This window comes from Thermobia domestica, chromosome 1 (genome assembly GCF_964235325.1).
Source record: "Thermobia domestica chromosome 1, izTheDome1.hap1.1, whole genome shotgun sequence".
In the NCBI taxonomy this organism is placed as follows: domain Eukaryota; kingdom Metazoa; phylum Arthropoda; class Insecta; order Zygentoma; family Lepismatidae; genus Thermobia; species Thermobia domestica.
Genome location: NC_137454.1, coordinates 370,112,352 through 370,132,187, shown reverse-complemented (window position 1 = coordinate 370,132,187; position 19,836 = coordinate 370,112,352). Strand labels below are relative to the sequence as shown.

Genomic DNA, 19,836 nt, shown 5'->3' with positions numbered 1-19,836 from the left:
GACTAAGACTCTTTCTTAAGAGCCGCCTTATACATCCTCTTGTATTGTGTGTTTAATATATGATCAAACATATCTTGAGGATGTGAAGTGTAGTACCTTTTTAATACTGCGAGTTCTAGTATATTGGAAGTAAATTACTAGAAGTCCGATAACTCGATATTAGAGCGAAGTAAGTTTGTTTTGTGTTCGTTTCAGTTATAATGTCAAACGGTTTTCTTACAACAGAGTCAATCAATTTTCCATTTCCTTGCAGGTATTTTTTTTTTAAAATCATCTGGACTAAAATAGATGCGAATAATACTGCTAGTAACAAAACTGTATCCTAGTCATTTTTCCGAGAAGAACAAGTGGAATAACATCTAAAATTTATAATGAAACGTTAAGATAAAGTTATTCTTCTTACAGAATCTGTTATAATTCCTAAACAGATTATTAGTAATGCAAGACAAAATATAAGGAAAATTCTGACAAAACGGACCAAATTCAAGGGACAGAATCATAGCCGCAGCCTAATAAAAGGATGAATGAGATTTTTTTCTTCAACTGTCATGCATCTAAAATATTATCTGTAATTCTTCACTTTATTAAAATAACATTTTTTTTAAATACTGAAAACCCAATAAAACACGTAAGACTGTTATAGTAAGTATGTACAAAAAAATTTCACATTTTGATATTTGCTATTTAAAAAAAAATCAATATTTCAGAATTAAATAAATATTTATACAACACTCAAAGTAAGAAACTGCTATTTGCTACCTCATAAGGATGAAAATTTTTGAAAATCAACATTTTTCGTAATTAAAATGAATGGCCTTACAGTAATATGCTGAACGTATTTTAAATGTATAATAAATAAGAGTACCCAATATTTTCATATGGAAATGTGTGAAACTAATTAAAGCCAGTTATTTGGGTACATTGAAAAATTACAGATAATATTATAGAATATATGACAATTGAAGGGAAAAAAATAATCATGTAGTGTGTGCACTGATACATCTAATATATACTCCTATGACTCCATCCTTGGATTTTAACCGTCTCGTCAGAATTTTCGTTGGATTCTGACCGCTTAGATTTTGTCCTCGTCCTTGTTATTACAGCCATTATATAATGAGTTCCGAGTTCCGATCTACTTAAAAACACACTAGGAGTCAAGTATTTCGGTGCTGCATTTCCCTAAAAGATCCCTCCACGCACAAAATTCCCTGTCTTCAAAGATTAGGCAGAACGGGAATTTCCGTTCTGCCTAAAGATAAGATCATTGAAAATAGTTTCCACAAAGTGCTGGAGGACTTTTAGGCAGAATGGGAATGAACCGATATGTTAGCCATGTAAGCAAAATAAAAAGCTATACAGATGGAGCACATATTTTCTGTTTTTTTTTTTTTTTTTTTTTTTTTGAGGGGGGGTAAAACAAGTTGATCAAATGATGAAAAAACATAGTGAAGTGCTAAAAAAAAATAATCCTATAGATAGTTTGTATATAATTGCCATGATTGTTAGGGCATGAATCTCAGCTCAACTGTGTTAACAACTGCAGATGCTTGTTTTGAACATCAAAGGTTCTTCGATTGTCGAGCAGAAGCAAATGTTTCCCGAGGAAATTCGTGTAATTCTTATTATACCAGCTGATTGTTTTTCTAAATAAAAATTCATGTTCTCTTTTCTTTTAAAGGGAATTGGGAGGATGTAAAGAAAGCGAACTCGGAAAAATGTTGAAAGAGTGTTAATGACCTCTCCGAGTCTAGAAAGTTCATCTTGTACCTGAACGAAATCGAATTTGCCATGGGTGATCTTTCTAATGCTCTTTCTATTGTTGCTGAAAATTTGTGAGATATCAGTGAGAGTGGTTCATTCAAGCGGAACTTTCTCTTAAAGTCAATTCGGTTGGATTCTCGAGTCTCATGTGACCAACACATCTATAAGAAGATGCTATCTTATTTTTGCTTCCAGTCAAATTCCGCAGAGATCAATGGTGTTAGATTACTTCTTCTCTTAATGGCGGAACTATTTCCGATCTTTCAATATTCCGTAGGTGTGAAATCGCGTGTTGAGTAATTAGTTTTTAAACTTTATCTAGATTAAATAGGCAAAGGTTTTCTTTTAATTAATTAAATTAATCTTTTTTTTTTTACAAGGTCATAGAAATAAGCCCTCAGTAATGTGGGTGATCACATAACTAATGTTTCTGCGTGAAATTAACATTTTGATTCGGGAGCACGGTAGCTCAGTGGTAGAGCGTTTACCTCTAATGCTGAGGTCCCTGGTTCGATCCCCGGCCAAGTTTGTGGTGGACAACATCGTGCCCGTGGTTTTTTCAGGGTACTTTCGTTTCCGTCCATTTTCTCATTCCACCAAATCTTCCATCATCATTCACTTGCCTTAATCATCGTCTCCTTTAGCCTAAAGGGGCCGCGGTGGCTCAGTGGTAGAGCGTTCACCTCTGGTGCATGGGGTCCCGGGTTCAAACCCTGCTGTGGTGGACAAACACCGTGTGCGTGGGTTTTCTCGGGGTTGTCCAGTTTCCTCCCACTTTCTTCATTCCACCATTTCATTCATTTCTCATAATCACAGTCTCCTTTAGCCTAACCAACATAACCGTGGTACGTAAAACTCAAAGATCTTATTTTTCATTTTTTTTCCTTTAGCCTAAAGGGCATAATCGTGGGACGTTAAGGTTAAACCGAAATATTTAATTTCATTTTTTAAAATATTTTTATTCAGTTTGGTAGAGTGGTATACCTAGATATAATTAACTTAGTTTTTTTTTTTTTGTAACATTAGTGTTAAATTGTTAAAGGAGTTTGGTTTACCAAAGCTTCTTTATGCACTTACTATATCTATCCGTATGCCTGTCCATCCGGCAGACAAAAAGATTTCAAGAATTACTTGATGGATCACCATCGATTTTGACCAGGATATTCATAAGTAAAAAAGAAAAATAGGAATCGTTCGTTGAGCATCCAGTTGATCTGAAGATATGGTCCCCCCGTGTATGCTAATAGAGGCTACTATAAATGATTTGCCCCTTGATTATATGCAACTTGACCATACATAGATGTTATGTTGGTTGCGTACCATTCAGTTAATTTTAACAGCATTCTAACCAAATATCTTCATGTGATGGACACATGACACTGCAACTTGCTTTTTTTTTTTTAACATACACAATTTTGTTTTCAGACTGTTCAGTTATTTTACTGGCATCCAAGTGCAGTGCGGCTCCTTATCTAGTATGCCCACTATAAAGGTATTGGCTGCTTGACATTAAAGGAAGTTAGAGCGCTTTATATTAGAAAAAATATCTGTTGATGTGCAGAAGTAACTGACCTCCTGTGTAATGAAGGTATTAAGTCGCAATCTATTTGTGCACTCAAGATCTTAAAATTCCATTTTAACTAGTCCACCTTTAAACACATGGTAAGGTCGGCTGCACATTGACAAGGGGACAGGATAGCCGAGCCGAGATACAGTACTGTTTGATTTGATTTGATTTGATTTGTGAGTTTACAATCCCTTTCAGCAGCAAGACTATGAGACGTGGGCTTGCAGCTTAACGTGGGATCCGAACGTCATGAGCTACCGCCGGGAATCGATACCGAGTCTCCCACTTTAAAAGCGCGTACGCTAACCACTTAGCAATGAGGGAACTCAGATACAGTACTGTAAGCAGAGCAACAAAAATTTGTACCACATATTCATTCAAGAATGTGTTAGACTTTCCAACGTTATGATTGAAACACATGGGGGCCGCGGTGGCTCAGTGGTAGAGCGTTCACCTCTGGTGCATGGGGTCCCGGGTTCAAACCCTGCTCCCGCCAAATGAACTTTGTGGTGGACAAACACCGTGCGCGTGGGTTTTCCCGGGGTTCTCCCGTTTCCTCCCACTTTCTTCATTCCACCATTTAATTCATTTCTCATAATCACCGTCTCCTTTAGCCTAACCGGCATAACCGTGGGACGTAAAACTCAAAGATTTCATTTTTTCATTTTTTTTTAAACACATGGTCCGTGCTCTCAGGGCTCCACATCCTCTTGCCTCTGGTCAGTGTGCGGCCGTCCTGCTCCTGCTTTACTGGCTTAGTGGCCTGCCTAGCTAGGGTAAGCGAGCTAGAACCTGCCTTCTTCAGGCAGAACAGTCATATATACAAACACATTGATGTCTTGATTTAATTGTCCGTATGATAGTAAAGATTAGTGGGTTGATACAACTGTTAAGGAAGAGACTTTCAGACAGAGTAATGAAAACGTCTATGTAAAGCAGGATCCAAATGAAATGGTTGTTACAATTAGTACTGTTGAATTATTCATCGGCACTGATGGATTCATCTCTCTTGGAAACGAGATAATGTGGTGGGAATCGGCCTATACTGTAAAACTTGATATTGCGTAGGTGTCGTACATCCACAAGCACTGGATTCAAGCTCCGCTCGAGGTTTGGAATTCACATTAATAGTAGATCGTGGGGACCACGGTGTTTCAGTGATAGAACGGTTATCTCTGATACGCGGGGTCTCTGGTTCGATCCCCTTCCAAAGTTCGTGCTGGACATCGTCTCCGTGTGTTTTCTCGAGTTACCCCAGTTTCCTTCTACTTTCTCATTCCACCAATTCTTCCATAATTTACTTGCCTTAATCATAATCTTCCTTAGCTTAACAGGCATAATCGTGGGACGTTAAACTGGATTTCTTTTTTTTTATTTGTACGTCCTATCCTGCATAACCGTGGTATTGCATAAGAACACAAAACAGAAAAACTCAGACTTAAGTAATTTTTCTACCGTTTGAATAGTTCTTTTCAATATTTGATATTAGTCGTTATCCGAATAATTATCTGAATAATGAATTTTTCGTACAGTGGCGACATTACTGACAGTTATGATTAGGTTGCCGTGGAATAGTATTGGGTCTGATTGCGAAATTTTGTTACTACGCCGATGAACATTGCTTCGTAAAGTGTAGAACAAGTAACTAATGGGTTTCTCACATGGTAAGTCAGTCTGGAAACTATTTGACTTAGAAGGTAGCGAGTTGCGTGTGACTAGTAGAAGTGGCAATTTTACTTGGTGTACTGATAATGAACCACCAACTAAACTATCCCACTGGTGTAAAGGAAAACTGATTTTTTGTTGTTGTTTATTTGTTTTCCAGATTACTATAAGACTGACATTTAAACCAGTCCTCTTAGGCAAATTAGTTTTAAGTAATACTAGCTGAACCTGCGCTCTCTACACAGCGCATCATTCGCATATGAGCATAAATATCCTTATTCCTCACATCATCTGTACATGTCCCTTTACAGACACAAGTGAAAGAAGTCTTGAAAAAAATCGCCAAGGCGTACCAAAAGGGGAGATTTTATCGATTATTTTTTTCTCAGTATCTCGCACCGTTTGCAAGATTTGAGCCTACTTCCGGTTGGAGTTTCTAATTCATGCATGACCACTGTTTTCTTTCTTCTTGCATGCAGTATGTAATAAAAAATACATTACATACACAATTAATTATAATGGTAGTTATAGGTGGTGTTCATTGGGCAAAACACTCCAAAAGTAGATTCATCTTATTGTTAGACTGGAGAAATGGTTATCCTTTCTTTTTCATTACTATTTGGCCATGAAACAAACGCCTGAGACATATGCAACCCCTACATACAACAGTGTGGTGTTGGAATGTATAACGTGTAGGATATGCTTTTTTAAAAAAAACATCAACGCTTCCAGTGTACCCTAAAAATGTAATAAAGAAATAATGGCCATGTTTTTTTAAAAAAAATATTCGAATAGAACTGGACAATCTACGCAAAATTTCCAATCGATCAGTGAAAACGTCAACTTTCTAGAGCCTGTAGTTTCCCAGATCTCATTGTCGAAAAGATTGACCACAAACATATAAACGTTCACAACATATAGAACAAAAAGAACTCGGAAGATGGAAGAACAATTCACGTGCATTGGTTTTATAGAAGGCTTATTAAAATACAAAGGCTTTGAACAATAATTTAAATCATAAACTTTAGAAAAAGATCTAGTTAATTAATTTATTTAAAGTACACATACTTAAAATATTTGTTTGTGTTAAACGTGAAATTACACGTAACTGTAAATGAAAGATTTGAAAGCCAAAGTTATAGGTTGGAGCTCAGGCGCTTTTAATTGCTATTGTAGCATTTTAATAGATAGATACTTGAATAAGATTTTAGGGATACATTTCAGATAATTTTAAAGGAATTCCCGGACTAGTAGAGCTGATCATACCATATCACTTCAGCCTTACATGTAACACTTTTGAAGTTATGAGCTCCGAAATTAATTTTTCTATGGTTCCGGGAGCCTCAACTCTTAAAGTAACCAACATCTGACTTATATTTTCATGTGGTTCGGATTCCACGTTAATCAGTAGGTCCACGTCTCATATAGCCTCGCTGCTGAAAGGGACGCTAAACTAAAATCAACTCAACTCAACTGACTTATATTTATTAATACCTTTTTAAAACTTCTTTTGGTAAGAGTCATCACCATACTTATGAAGGTCGCGGAAATATCCTTTGTGTGTATACACCCTATATATAATATATTGTAGTTTTAAGAATCACGCGTAGCATTGGTTTAGATATCCAGACGTTGAATATAGTTTCCCTCGGAAGCGCATAGGATCTCTGATTGTAACTTACAATTCCATCTTTATTGTATGACTGTTTGTTCAATTTTCTTTAGAAAATCGAAATATATTATGGCCCCCTTATATTGTGCATTTTCATTATTGAAACAAGTTACATGGGATTACATTGGTAACATAATTATTTTTTCTGTACCGTTCATGTATTGAAGTGTTTTATCACTTCTACTTGGGTTATTATTTGTAAGAATTTATTGGTTACATAAACCCAAGTACTTAAAAACTCTTTGTGAAGGCATCCACTTACTACAAATGACCATATTGATGTTCAGTGTCATTGCCGGAGTGAAACTTTGTTTCATTATTAAAAAACTTTCCTTTGATTCTGGTCGAGGGTCGCTTGGCGCAAGAAGAGTTTGTTAACTGGATGTTGGTTAGAGAAAGAGAGAGTGAGAGGGGGAGGAGAGATGAATTAAAGGCAGTAAAAGTTTAAATTAAACTTTTGGAATGAAGAAAGATGAGACTGTACTTAATTTAAATAATTGTTAGGAAGTATGTCTCTCAAACCATTTTTACTAATGAATGTGACACTCTTCTTTCATTTCAGAAGTCTGGCTTAAATTGATCCTGTCGTAATTTCATATAAACACGTATTAATAACTGCTGTAATTTACATAAGTAAGTTCGTAATAGCCTTAGCATTTGAAGTGTAATTAAAATTGTTTTTTAATGTTTTTTTTTTAAATAGATAAAAATGAAGTATTACAAAGCACTCATGCACGTGTAAGTTACAATCATATTTTATGTTGTCATAAAGTGAAGGATTGCCGCAGTCTAAATGTACACACATGTACAAAAAAAAAAAATAAATACTCAATTTAGTTTTGAAAGGTCTTGTATGTTGTTTTTATGTAGGCTTCCAAAAAAGATTTCGACGAAAATACAGTGTGTTTGTTACAATTGTGTCTCGAAATAAGGATGTCTTGAAATTTTATTTTATTTCAACATATGATACTTAGGATACATAGAAAATTAGTCCATATGTTACCGTGCATAAAATTTAGTTCGGTTAGCATTGCCGTGGCCGGATTTTCACTTTTTTATGATTTTTAAAAATGTATTCGATTTAAAAAGTAATTTTCATTCTGTAAATCCAAAATTGTCACCTTTCCCCATCTATCAACGATTAATATATTTTGTTCATCTGTTTAGGTAATTTTAAAAAGACGACAAGGACTGTATCAGGGAAAATTTACTTGTAAGGAATTTTATACATTTATTGAGATTGAAAAATAACTTCTTAAAACAATTTCCTGTAGTTGAAATATAAGTTTAAAGAATAAATTTAATTTTCCAAATCCAAAATTGTCACGTAAAGATTAATATACTTTTGTTCATCTGTTTCGATAATTTTAAAGAAGTGGCAGTTACTAGTAATGAAATAAAATGATCAATACCGATTTCAGTTTCTCATTTATAGCGCAATGTATCTATTAAGCTTATTAGTGAATGCACTAAGGATATGCAGAATACAAGTGAAGGTGCTAATGCACTTTTGTTCATGATAGTACATTTCCTTCCCATGGAGGGGGCACGGTGGCTCAGTGCTAGAGCGTTCACCTCCGGTGCTTGAGGTCCCTGGTTCGATTCCAGCTCGCGCCGTGTGGACTTTGTGGTGGACAAACACCGTGTTCGTGGGTTTTCTCTTGGTTCTGCCGTTTCCTCCCACTTTCTTAATTCCACCATTTCACTCATTTCTCATTATCACCGTCTCCTTTAGCCTAACCGGCATAACCGTGGGACGTAAAACTAAAGATTTCATTTTTTCCTTCCCATGGATGAATCCGGACAGAGGTACTTCATACTTACAAGGTACATTCGCGAATTGTTCCCTCGGGTTTCGTGTAAAATTTATTCAAATACAAAGTCATCCGCGGCCCAATGTGTATTGTGCTAATTTTAGCGGCCCAAACTGGTAAGTTGCATATTTATGAGCCTTCATATATGCAGAATTCAATCATACGCTACTATAATGCTCGGACACAAAATTGCGTGTAGTTTCTTTAGATGTAACTGGACATGGATGTGGGCATATGCAAAACAAATTGGATCAAGTACTGCTTCTCTGACAAGTGTTACCTACCCGGCTGCCATCTTGTATCCGCCATATTGGATTCAACTTTCAGTTTTTCAAATGGAAATGTTTGGAAGTGATACATCAAATTCATGTAAAATTTTCTGGGAAATTCATTGCTGTAGTGAGTTTACCGTAGTTTATACCATTTGCAAATATTGCATGTTAAATGTCAGGCACTTTACGAATATTGAACTAAATAGAAAGTTGTGCAGGGCCCCGTGTATATTTGTAATCTGTTACGTGATTTATCGTTGACGAAATATTCTCTGAACGTACATACATTCAGACACACGGAAATGGTAGGTCTTCATCCACATCTGGTCGTATCTGGATTTACATCAGGCGTTTTGACCATAATACAATACTTCCTTGTTATAGTATTACATGGAAGTAATAACAATCACTCACAAAAATGTAATAAGATTATGACACATCAATGTTGTAAATAGTTTGTTTATACCTACAGTATTTTTCCAATTAGGAGTTGTTTTGATTTGTCAACATCAAAAATGTAAGCGTAACTGATATTACTCAGCAATGTCTATCCGCGAAGTGCCGGAGGGATTTAACATGCAATACCTTCCAAACGGTACAAGCTACGGTAAAATTCACTACACCAGTGAATTTGGGAGAAAAATGTACATGAATTTGATGTATCACTTGCATTTGTTTCCATTTGAAAAACCGAAAGTTGGTCCAAAATAGCGGGCGGGGTGAGTAACATGTTTCACAAAAGCAGTACTGTATCCAATTTGTTTGCATATGCTGACATTCGTCTCCAGTTACATCTAAAGAAACTAAAAGCAATTTTGTCCGAGCGTTGTAGTACTGCATGATTGAATTCCAGATATGAAGGGTAAGGGGAAAAAACAAGGAATGTCACAAAACTGCATTTTCGAGAAAACGGCGTTTTAATATTGAAAACTGCGTACAAAAAATAGGGTAATGAAATCTTTTGCCACTTTTTACATGAACATTTCTACATCTACGTATGCATGCCATAGACAGTCAAATAGTACCAAGAGTCACCAACAGATAGGACAAAGCACCCGAAAAAGTACATACATGGACATTCCCCCCCTTTTTTTTCCCCGTACCCTTCATATATGAAGGCCCATAAATAAGCAAATTATCGGTATGGGCCTCTACAATTAGTAGACCTACAATACACATTGGGCCGCAGATAACTTTACATTTGAATAAATTTTACACGAATCCCGAGGGACACTTCGCGAATGTGCCTTGTTAGACCTATATCATAGGGAATTTTGAGAGTGCTTTTTATTATTATCATTTTTATTTCCCAGACTTAGGAACCCTAAGTTTGGTCCAGAGCTCCAAGCTTCGCCTAATACCTCCTAGCACGGAATGTCAATCAAAATATGACACAGAGTTATTGTTCTTATTAGGCGGAAGTTTATTTATTAAGAAAAAAAAAACTTAGTTTAGCTCGAAAATATCGGTAGTCAGTATCGTACAAGGGCGTCTCTGGCGGGCGACATTTTCCCCACATATCTTGTGTTGAAAATGATCTACGTCAACGCTGAATGTTCTTTCACAGGAGAAGTAAATATCGTATTGGCCGGCATACACGACACATGTCCTGTTTCTAATTTGGAAGGAAAAGCGTTGTCATTGAATAGTACAGTATATTTGAAAATATAAAGTGATATTCTCAGAAACGAAACTATGTTATTTGAGAAGATACACTAGCATTTACTGGGTCAACGAGGTATACGTAATCCAAGAAATCGGTCAATGGGATTCGAATCAATTTCGGAGCTCGTTCATGCACTTTCGTTCTAAGTCTAGTCCTATGGTTTTTACAGGGCCAGGATAGCATTTAAGTCTATAAAAGTGTGTTATGTACCAGGATTCTTGAAAGTACTTTTAGAATTGTAATAGTTTTGAATATGTCTGGACATTCCATACAATAATCCATGCGGATATAAAATATTCGCAATAAGTATAAATGTGATCATGGTTAAAGACATGTCCGTCCTGTTTCTGATTGTAAGGAGTGCCAATTGTTTCTCTTTTCCGAGTTATTTCTTCTTATTTCCGTTCTCTTTTTTTTTTTTTTTGAGGTTGTGATACTTAGCACAACAACGCCATTCTATTCTATACAGAAGGCGGTTCTTGAAATTCTGTATAAAAAAATTGCCATAATGACATCTTAGAGCGACAAAAGAAGTTGATAGTGTTTTGTCTTGGCAGGAAGTGGATGCCAGTTCTTTCATGTCATTTCCTTTCACTGGATATGAGTCAATGAAAGTATATAAGCTGAGAAACCATATGTAGCTACTATATAATGCATACCACATTTGAAAGATATTATTTGTAATAATGATTTGTTTTACTAAACAATCATCTGTAGTTTTTATTTGAATCTTAATTTACTTTAGTTACCTTGAGTTTGTGAACGCTTCATGTAGCAGTTTTCACACCATCTGTCGGTGTTGTATTGTAAGAACACGGTCTTGATATATATATATATATATATATATATATATATATATATATATATATATATATATATAGTGTGTCTCAGAAGTCCCCTAACATAGGGTAACTCTGTTATTATCAGAATTACAATAAAATGTAAGATGGGAAAGCGTCTCCAAATATGATGTTTTCAATCTAAAATGAAGGATTTTTTTAAATCGGACGAGTCGTTTGAGTTGTACACTCTTTATGCGCCCAATATGAAATGAAAACGCAACGTTGCTATTTACCTGTATCCACAACACAAGTGAATAAAGTTACTGTTCTTTTACGCTAACGTGTCGATGGCCAGCCCCAATTTCAAACATGCTCCCATTCACCATACTCTTACAGAGCTTATCCACCTCCCGTTTAATGGCAACGGTGCATTTTTATTTAACATTTGGCTCATAAAGAGTGTACAGCTCAAAGGCTCGTCCGATTAAAAAAAAATCCTTCACTTCGGATTGAAAACATCATATTTGGACATATTTGGAGACGGTCTCCCCTCTTACATTTTGTTGTAAGTCTGGTAATAGTTACCCTATGTCAGGGGACTTGTCAGGTACTATATATATATATATCACAGTGAAACCACCTTTAAGGAATACCTCCATGGTATGCATATTCTTTCTATAAAATGTATTTATTATAATTTATTATTATTATTAAGAATTGGGAGCTGTTCGAATCGAGTGCATAGCCTATTTTAGCGGAAGGATTTGTAGCCTTGCGTTCGTTGAAGTAGATTCTTGAGAAAATTGAAGCTTTACTGGTTTATACAGGATGTCCGTAAAGTCGCGCAACGCAGACTTTGGAGAATCAGAATTTTTTAACTAAGTGCGAATGAAATGAAACTCAAAATGAAGGCCTTTCTTTGTAGGTATTTTTTATATATAAACTGTGAGGTGGGGTTCCGACGTTTGTCCTCACAAAAGCCAAAAACAGGCGAAAATGAAAAAAATAAACGTGAGAAATCAGGAATTAAAGTTATGAATCTTTTGTGGACAAATGGGAATATGTTAATAGGTAGGTTGATTAGGAATGTGTCTTTTTGAAACAAGAGAGACACATTGACACCAAATATAGGCATTCCACGGCCGTGATAATGATTTGTAAAATAATAATAATAAAAAGCACCTAATTTCCGACATTTTGGCGGTACCAACACATGTGGCTTGCTGGCCACGAACTACCTTGCAGATAACCTGTTGAAAACAAAGAGAAACTTTCGGATCATTGAGGAAACTTAATAATAATAATAATAATAATAATAATAATAATAATAATAATAATAATAATCATCATCATCATCTATCTACGCCTGGCCATTATTTCCTAATATTTTGTAAGTTTCTTGTTTGTTTGTAAGTAGTAACTGTCTGACTATCTAGCTACATGTGTTGACACCATCTGGTAGTGTCAGTGTTTTCATATTACGAGATAATGTTAGATTTTTTTTTTTTGATACACGATTATCACGGCCGTGGGATGTTTATACTTGGTGTCAACGTTTTGTTCTTGTCTCAGAACAATACATTCTTACCCAGGCTACCGATAAACATCTCCTTTTGTCTACCCTTTAATTCATGATTTTTCACGTTTTTTACAAAATAAACTCTTCACCGTCTGTTTCTGGTATTCGTAAGGATGAGCATCGCCTCCACGGTTTATATCTTTTAAAAAAAATCTACAAAGACAGGCCTTCTTCCCTGAGTAGGAGTTTAATTTCATTCGTATTTATGGTTCAAAAGTTTTGATGCTCCAACCTTCTGGTTGCGTAACTTTGCAGACACCCTGTATATAGTATTCGATTTGCAGAAGTTGGCACTGCATTTGTAGGTGTGGAAGAAAAGCGACTGACGCGAACTGACCCGAATTTATCTTGTAGGAATCCCTGTGTCCGTCATTGTGATCAACACAGATGTATGTATGTTGTCAATGGAATCCATATCTATGGAGAATAACTACCAAAGAATCCTTTGATTACAATATGTTTGACAGACACGAAACTACCTTACTCCAATGTCTTGCTTGTATTGAGTATTTACATTGGCGAGTGTGCTTTATTTATTTTATCTATACCTTGTATTCAGTGAACTTACGATGCATTGTGGGTTTATAGCGTGTATGGTTTTGAAAGCTTTTATATTGAATACATTGCGTGTATGGTTGAAAATAAAATGTTCTCCACTTGTGCAATAACAGGATGAAGGTTATTAGGTGGTATGGTGTGTTTGTTGTACTCCCCTAGCTTTTTTGAAGCAGCCAACTCTTTCTTGGATGTTGCAGGCGGACATCAACACCTTGTTATTGTTTGAACATCTTTTGGTTCGTAATCGGTCTGGTTCAGCGGCGGCAGGTTGGCGCGCAAGCGCAGATTAATTTGCTGCTACGTCATGGTGCCGAGGGCAAAGTTGTTTCTTCTCTCCAGTTGACCCCGACCCCTTACATCGTGGTCAGTTTGAGAATTCCCATCCAGTAGACTAAGCCGTTAGGTGTATCGTCATGCATTCGGGCTTACACACTGCACACTATAAATTTTATATTTTCGACACCTCCGAGGTGCAGCAGACACCTTGATCCAATCTATATCCGGTTATTTCAAAAGATACACAGTTTTACTCTGTAATAATAAGTATAATTATAATACCAAACAGGTATTGCAATACCAAATAGAACAAACCTTCGAAAACAAAACAGAGAAATACTAACAATTAACCCAAAACATAGGAGAGCAATGAAAAAAGTGAAAATTATACAGATGTAATGTAATGAAATACTTAATTTAACATTCGACGCCTCTCTTTTAAGGTAAAGAATACGGTGAGAGAATGAGTATAATGGAAGGAGATGGAGACGGGAGAACCCTTAGAAAACTCATGAGTGGGGAAACTCTACCACAAACTCTCATTACCTGAAATCAAACCAAGGACCCTTAACATAGAACTAACCACTCTTTCATTGAGATACTGCGCCCCCACAATAAAATCAATAGTAACATTATATACCAGAGTAGTCTTCAACACGTGGGTGTAGGTATTTGAAACCAAACCTGGGTTGGACTGGAGTCGTGGTCCTTTCAACACCGAGGCTTGAGGCGTGGACCTACAGTTTAAAGTGGATTCCGACATAGGCGCTGGCGTGAAGAAAATATTGGGGGACCAAAACAGTGAATAAATATATCATCATATTCAGCCATTTTCTATCAACTGCTTGATGAAGGCCCCTTTCCCTCCCAGTTCTCGGTAAGCTGCATCCACTCCGCTGCGAAATTCACGACCTAATACAAATTTGCCTAAAGGCTTTAAAACAAATTCAAGTTCAAAATTTGGGAACTTAACTGCAAGTTTGCGCCCACATTTATCTTCACGTGTCATATCAGTGCTACCAGAGTGTTGGTTGAAGCTTCAGTGCTCCATCAAACATAGTTTTGAAAATGGCGTTTTCTATCGAATAAGAAGGCTCTTCCTATATCGGATGAAAAGCACGACGAAGTTTACGACAGAAATTCTTGGTCGTCTTTGTTATTCTTCCTCGACTGGATTGTATTTGGGAGGCGAGGACCCCACCTCTAAATATTGGGGGGTCAAAAGTGTCCTGCCCCCCAAAGTCGGCGCCTATAGATTCCGATCCACCCTAATGTGTTCATTGGTCATTCACTGGGAATCGAATCCCGGATCTTCATGAACCAAATGTGTTTAGTTTAGTTGCTAGACCCAGCGGGAAGGGTTTTGAAACAACCCTACCGGCAGTCTAATATATAAAAAGTGAATCCTATCTTGCGGGTGATCGAAAGGACATGAAATAAAATCTTCCGGTTTAATGTCTCACGATTATGTCCTTTAAGGCTAAGGGAGACGGATAATCAAGGCAAGTAAATGATAATGGAATAATATGTGGAATGACAATGTAGGAGGAAACGGAGTATCCCGAGAAAACTTACGAACACGATGTTGTATACCACAAACTTATTTGACCGTGGATCGAACCAAGGACCCCACATTGAGCCACCGTCACCCCTTTCTGGGGGATTGAGTCAGAAGAGAACGCCTAAACCATGTGAAATTAATTTCGGAATATAGTTATCACCTGCCTCAAACTGGGATCTTATCGTATCAATTTGATTATAAGGTGTATCCAAAGGAGGGAGCAGGAGGGCATAATTTATGTTTATCCACGAGCCAGTCAAGTTACGAATAAACGGGCACGTGTCCCAGCGTTTTTGTAAATCCCCGTTTTAAGGTGGCGAAGAGGATAAAAATATATCCCTATGCTGTAAAAAGTATGTATTTGTATTTTTTGGACATAAGCGATCTGGTCTCTTCTTGACAAGCGCTCACCTCTACTCAGCACGCAAACAAGAACACAAAATTGAAAAATTAGGGTGGAAACGGCTGCCCAACTCTCCATGCAGTCTCAGTTTAGTGCCGAGTTACTTCAATCATTTTCTGTTGTTGAAGTCTGCATTGCAAGGTGTACGTTTCAAAACAGATAAAGTGAAGCGAAATTTGGGAGAATGCGAAATATCCAAAGCCCTGATATTTTGCAAGGGGTTTGGACAAATTGAAGCAACGGTAAGGCAAAAGTCTGAATCTCAATGGTGGAGATGCGCACGAGACAAGATTTGTGGCTGTCTCGTCTCGAAAATGTGCTGTAAAAGTGATGTCTCGACTCAATAAATGTATATTTCTCTATTGGAAGAGCGGTGTCTCGACTCGAATTTTGTCAGGAAAATCCTGTCTCGACTCGTCTCGTGCGCATCCCTACTCAATGGGTATTATGTGGAGAGGTGAGGAAGGACCCACCTACACATGTATGTATAGTTTACAAATGTATCTTTATATATATATATATATATATATATATATATATATATATATATATATATATATATATACAGAGGGTTGATTAATTCGTGTGTCAATTTCTTTTGTTCACTGTGCAAAAGTAATATGAGGTAAAGCCCTGATATTTGGTGTAACTTTAGACGAAGGACATAAGTTTTGTTTCGCCATAGAAACATGTCACTAGTGCTAAAGAGTGAAGAGATATAGGGTCAAAGGTCAAATTTCGATTTTTTTTTTTTTTTTTTACGTATGGGATTGCAAGGGTAAATTCTGGAAGAGCCTGAAAAAACGTTAATCGAAGTGATAAGAAAGAAAACGCTGTATGGTATGATTCTATGTCGCAAGCCGACCAAATATGCGTCAACCAAGTGTCATGGTCCTGAGATCACGGTCAGATCAAGGTCACAGGTCATCTTGAGAACCCATTTGACATGATGAGGTACGGACAATGCATTGTTTTCACTGTATTCAAATAGGTTCTCAAGATGACCTGTGACCTTGATCTGACCGTGCCCTCTGACCTTAACACTTGATTGACGCATATTTAGCTGGTTTGCGACATAGAATCATACGATACAGCTTTTTCTTTGTTATCACTTCGATTTACGTTTTTTAAGGCTCCTCCAGAATTTACCATTGCAATCCCATAAGGAAAAAGTCGAAATTTGACCTTTGACCCTATATCTCTTCAATCTTTAGTACAAGTGACATGCTTCTAATGCGAAACAAAACTTATGTCCTTCGTCTAAGTTTACACCAAATTGCAGGGCTTTACCTCATACCACTTTTGCACAGTAAAGAAATGAAATTGACACACGAATTAACCAACCCTCTGTGTATATTATATATAATTTATAGCTTAGGGAAACATATATTGAACGACGCATATATTTCTCCGTCACATTGGAAGAGAGTTTGTTTGATGTTTGTTTGGTTTTGGTTTGATTTGAGTTTAGCATCCCATTCAGCAGCGAGGCTATATAAGACGTGGTCCTACAGCTTAAAGTGGGATCCAAACCACATGAATTCCCGATGAGAATCGAACCCGGATCCAACGCGACAAAGTCGCGTATGGTATCCACATAGCCACGAGGGAGCTTGTGTGATGTTTGTGATCCTATCACAGGGAAATAGAAAATGGCTGAATTGTGTGAAATGAATTTTGGAACATAGTACCTACTTCAAGCTGGGTTTTTACTATATCACTTTGGTTAAAGGGCGCATTCTGAGGGAATAAACGGATTCAAAATCGATACCAAGAATGAAGTATCTTATAGGTTTGTATCCTTACACTTTCTTTGAAATTCATATTTAAAGGAAGGGTCAAATTTTTGCATAAAGCTATTTTCCCCGTATGATGAACAGCCATTTCAGCTAATCGAAGAATATAACATGAATATTGTACGAGAAAGCGTAATACTGCACTCTTGCAGAATAGTAAAGGATTTCTTGCGAGCCTTAGAATGAAGAAACAGAGAAACAGTATTTTAATGGCTCGCACATTACTAGATCATCTGCTCAAATGAGGATTTGTCATTCTGCCATTACTGACAGTTTATTTGCCATAAATTAAGTGTGTTTCCGTGCACTATGTCCTTTGCTTATACTTTAGTTTCGACGTTAGAATTATTTTCGTAATGTTATCTTTCTTCTCCCTCTCTTAACATTTTGTCACTTTGGTAATATGACAGTTGGTTTTCAAATAATTACCTAACCAATTTCTTTCGTCTTCTATTAATTACTAATAATAACCCAACTAATACTATAATTACTAATAATAACCAATAATAAATATTGGTGTACCATTATTATGGCTTAAATATCATGGCGATATTTCAATTACTTGTTTCTTTCTGGTCATGCTTAAATACATAATTACTTTTTTTCTTTAAAGTAATTTTCTTGAAAACAGAATTATTTTGTACTTTTTAGTACAATTTGTTGTGTATTTTACTTCCTAGTGCGATTTGTTATATTTTTAAAGAAATCATGTTCTCAAAATAAATACAGGGTGGCCCAAAAGTAGGTATACACCCCTGCATTGATCAAGTATAACATTCTAGCTTATGGGTTTATTTGTTTTGGCTGTTCCGGGCTTAAGATATAAGTAAGGACGTTTTAAGAATAAATAATAAAGAAACTAAGTCTACCTAATGTATAACAATAAGAACGCTGTGAGCTGATCAGTACGGGACTGTACCTATTTTTTAATTTCGTTTTCTACTTTTTAGTTATAAATAAATACATTTTCTGTTCACATTTTGTTGTTTCATACATTTATTATTTAAATTTTATTTTTAATGGAATCCAGCTAAAAATTACTCAGTTAAATAAATAAACACATTAATAGTAAATAATATAAAAGTAATATTGAAATATTGCATTGTCGCTCAGCTTCTGTCGTACAAAAATTCATCATTGGTTGACGTCTGGAAATGAGTTAATGTTGCCTGAATTGAGGAACAATTGTAAGTTAAAGAACAGTGTAAAAAACATATGTTTGTCCCAAACGTACGATATACACAACATACAACAACACTTACACATTATATTTATTTCTCTTGTAATGTACTGTACTTTCCAAAGGGAAAAATCACGGTTTATCTGCTTGCACATACTCGTGTATCGTCAACACGTCTTAACAGGCCACTTTTTCTTTTTCTGGAATTGACATTGAGGCTGAAATAGAAAAAGAAACGTCAAAATTAGTATCGAACATATCAATTTTAAATAGGACATTTAAAAGAATTTGAAAGAAATTATATTTTTACGTACGAATACATTCAGTTCGCTTTCAATAAGTTTTTGTTTCTTAAATATAACTTTCATTTATTTCATTTATTTTTCTTTGTCGATCAGGATATTTGCGGATCCCAGTGACTAGAATTAGGATAATTAGTCACATTATATTCATCATTCTGAGTCCGTACTTTAATCCATGTTTCTGTACTTTTCTTCAAATACAGGGTTTGTCCGGAAAGTAATAGGACTGAGTTGATTTAAAAGAAATTATTGAGCCATTCGTTACAATTCTTTAAAAACTTTCAAAATAGGCTCCTTCTGCGTCGATGCAGCGCTACCAGCGCGATTTCCAAGCATTGAAGGCGTCACGGAAATCATTTTCCGAAATAGCTTTGAGAGCCGCGGTGCAAGCTGCTTGGATCCCCTCTGTCGTCTCAAAATGCTTGCCTTTCATCGGGCGTTTCAGGCGAGGAAACAAAAAGAAGTCCGGGGGCCACATCTGGGCTGTAGGGCGGCTGCGGAAGCGTTGGGATGCCGGCCTTGGTCAGGTAGCTGTTCACAAGAAAGGCGGTGTGAGCCGGGGCGTTGTCGTGGTGCAGCTTCCAGTCGGCTCCGATGTCTGGTCGGACCCGATTGACCCTTCTTTTCAGTCTCTTGAGCACTTCCACGTAAAACTTGGCGTTGACGGTTTGTCCAGGAGGAACAAATTCGTGGTGGACGATGCCTTTGATGTCGAAAAAGACAATGAGCATGGTTTTCATTTTGGATTTGCTCATTCTTCCCTTTTTTGGGCGAGGAGACGCCGGCGAGTGTCACTCGGAAGATTGCCTCTTTGTCTCGGGATCATTCTCAAAGATCCATGATTCGTCACCTGCGATTACGTTATTCAAAAATTGGGGGTCACTTTCTCACACGTTCAAATTTTCTTGCCACAATTCCTCTCACCGCAATTTCTGGTCGTCAGTGAGCACTTTTGGGACAATCTTCGCACACACCTTGC

At 36.6% G+C, this 19,836-nt stretch overlaps 1 protein-coding gene across 3 annotated transcripts in view; it reads left to right on the top strand.

The window, feature by feature from the left end:
- LOC145664273 (lysine-specific histone demethylase 1A-like) overlaps nt 1-19,836 on the top strand; it is a 675,994-nt gene that overhangs the window by 475,435 nt on the left and 180,723 nt on the right. Inside the window, exon 12 of one of the 3 annotated variants that reach the window (XM_081730819.1) lies at nt 7,231-7,274. The exons of the other annotated variants lie outside the window; for them this stretch is intronic. Coding sequence (XP_081586945.1) covers nt 7,231-7,259 — 29 coding nt within the window. The 3' untranslated portion in view covers nt 7,260-7,274. Of the gene's footprint in view, nt 1-7,230; nt 7,275-19,836 lie in introns of those variants that run through there. 3 annotated transcript variants of the gene reach the window in all.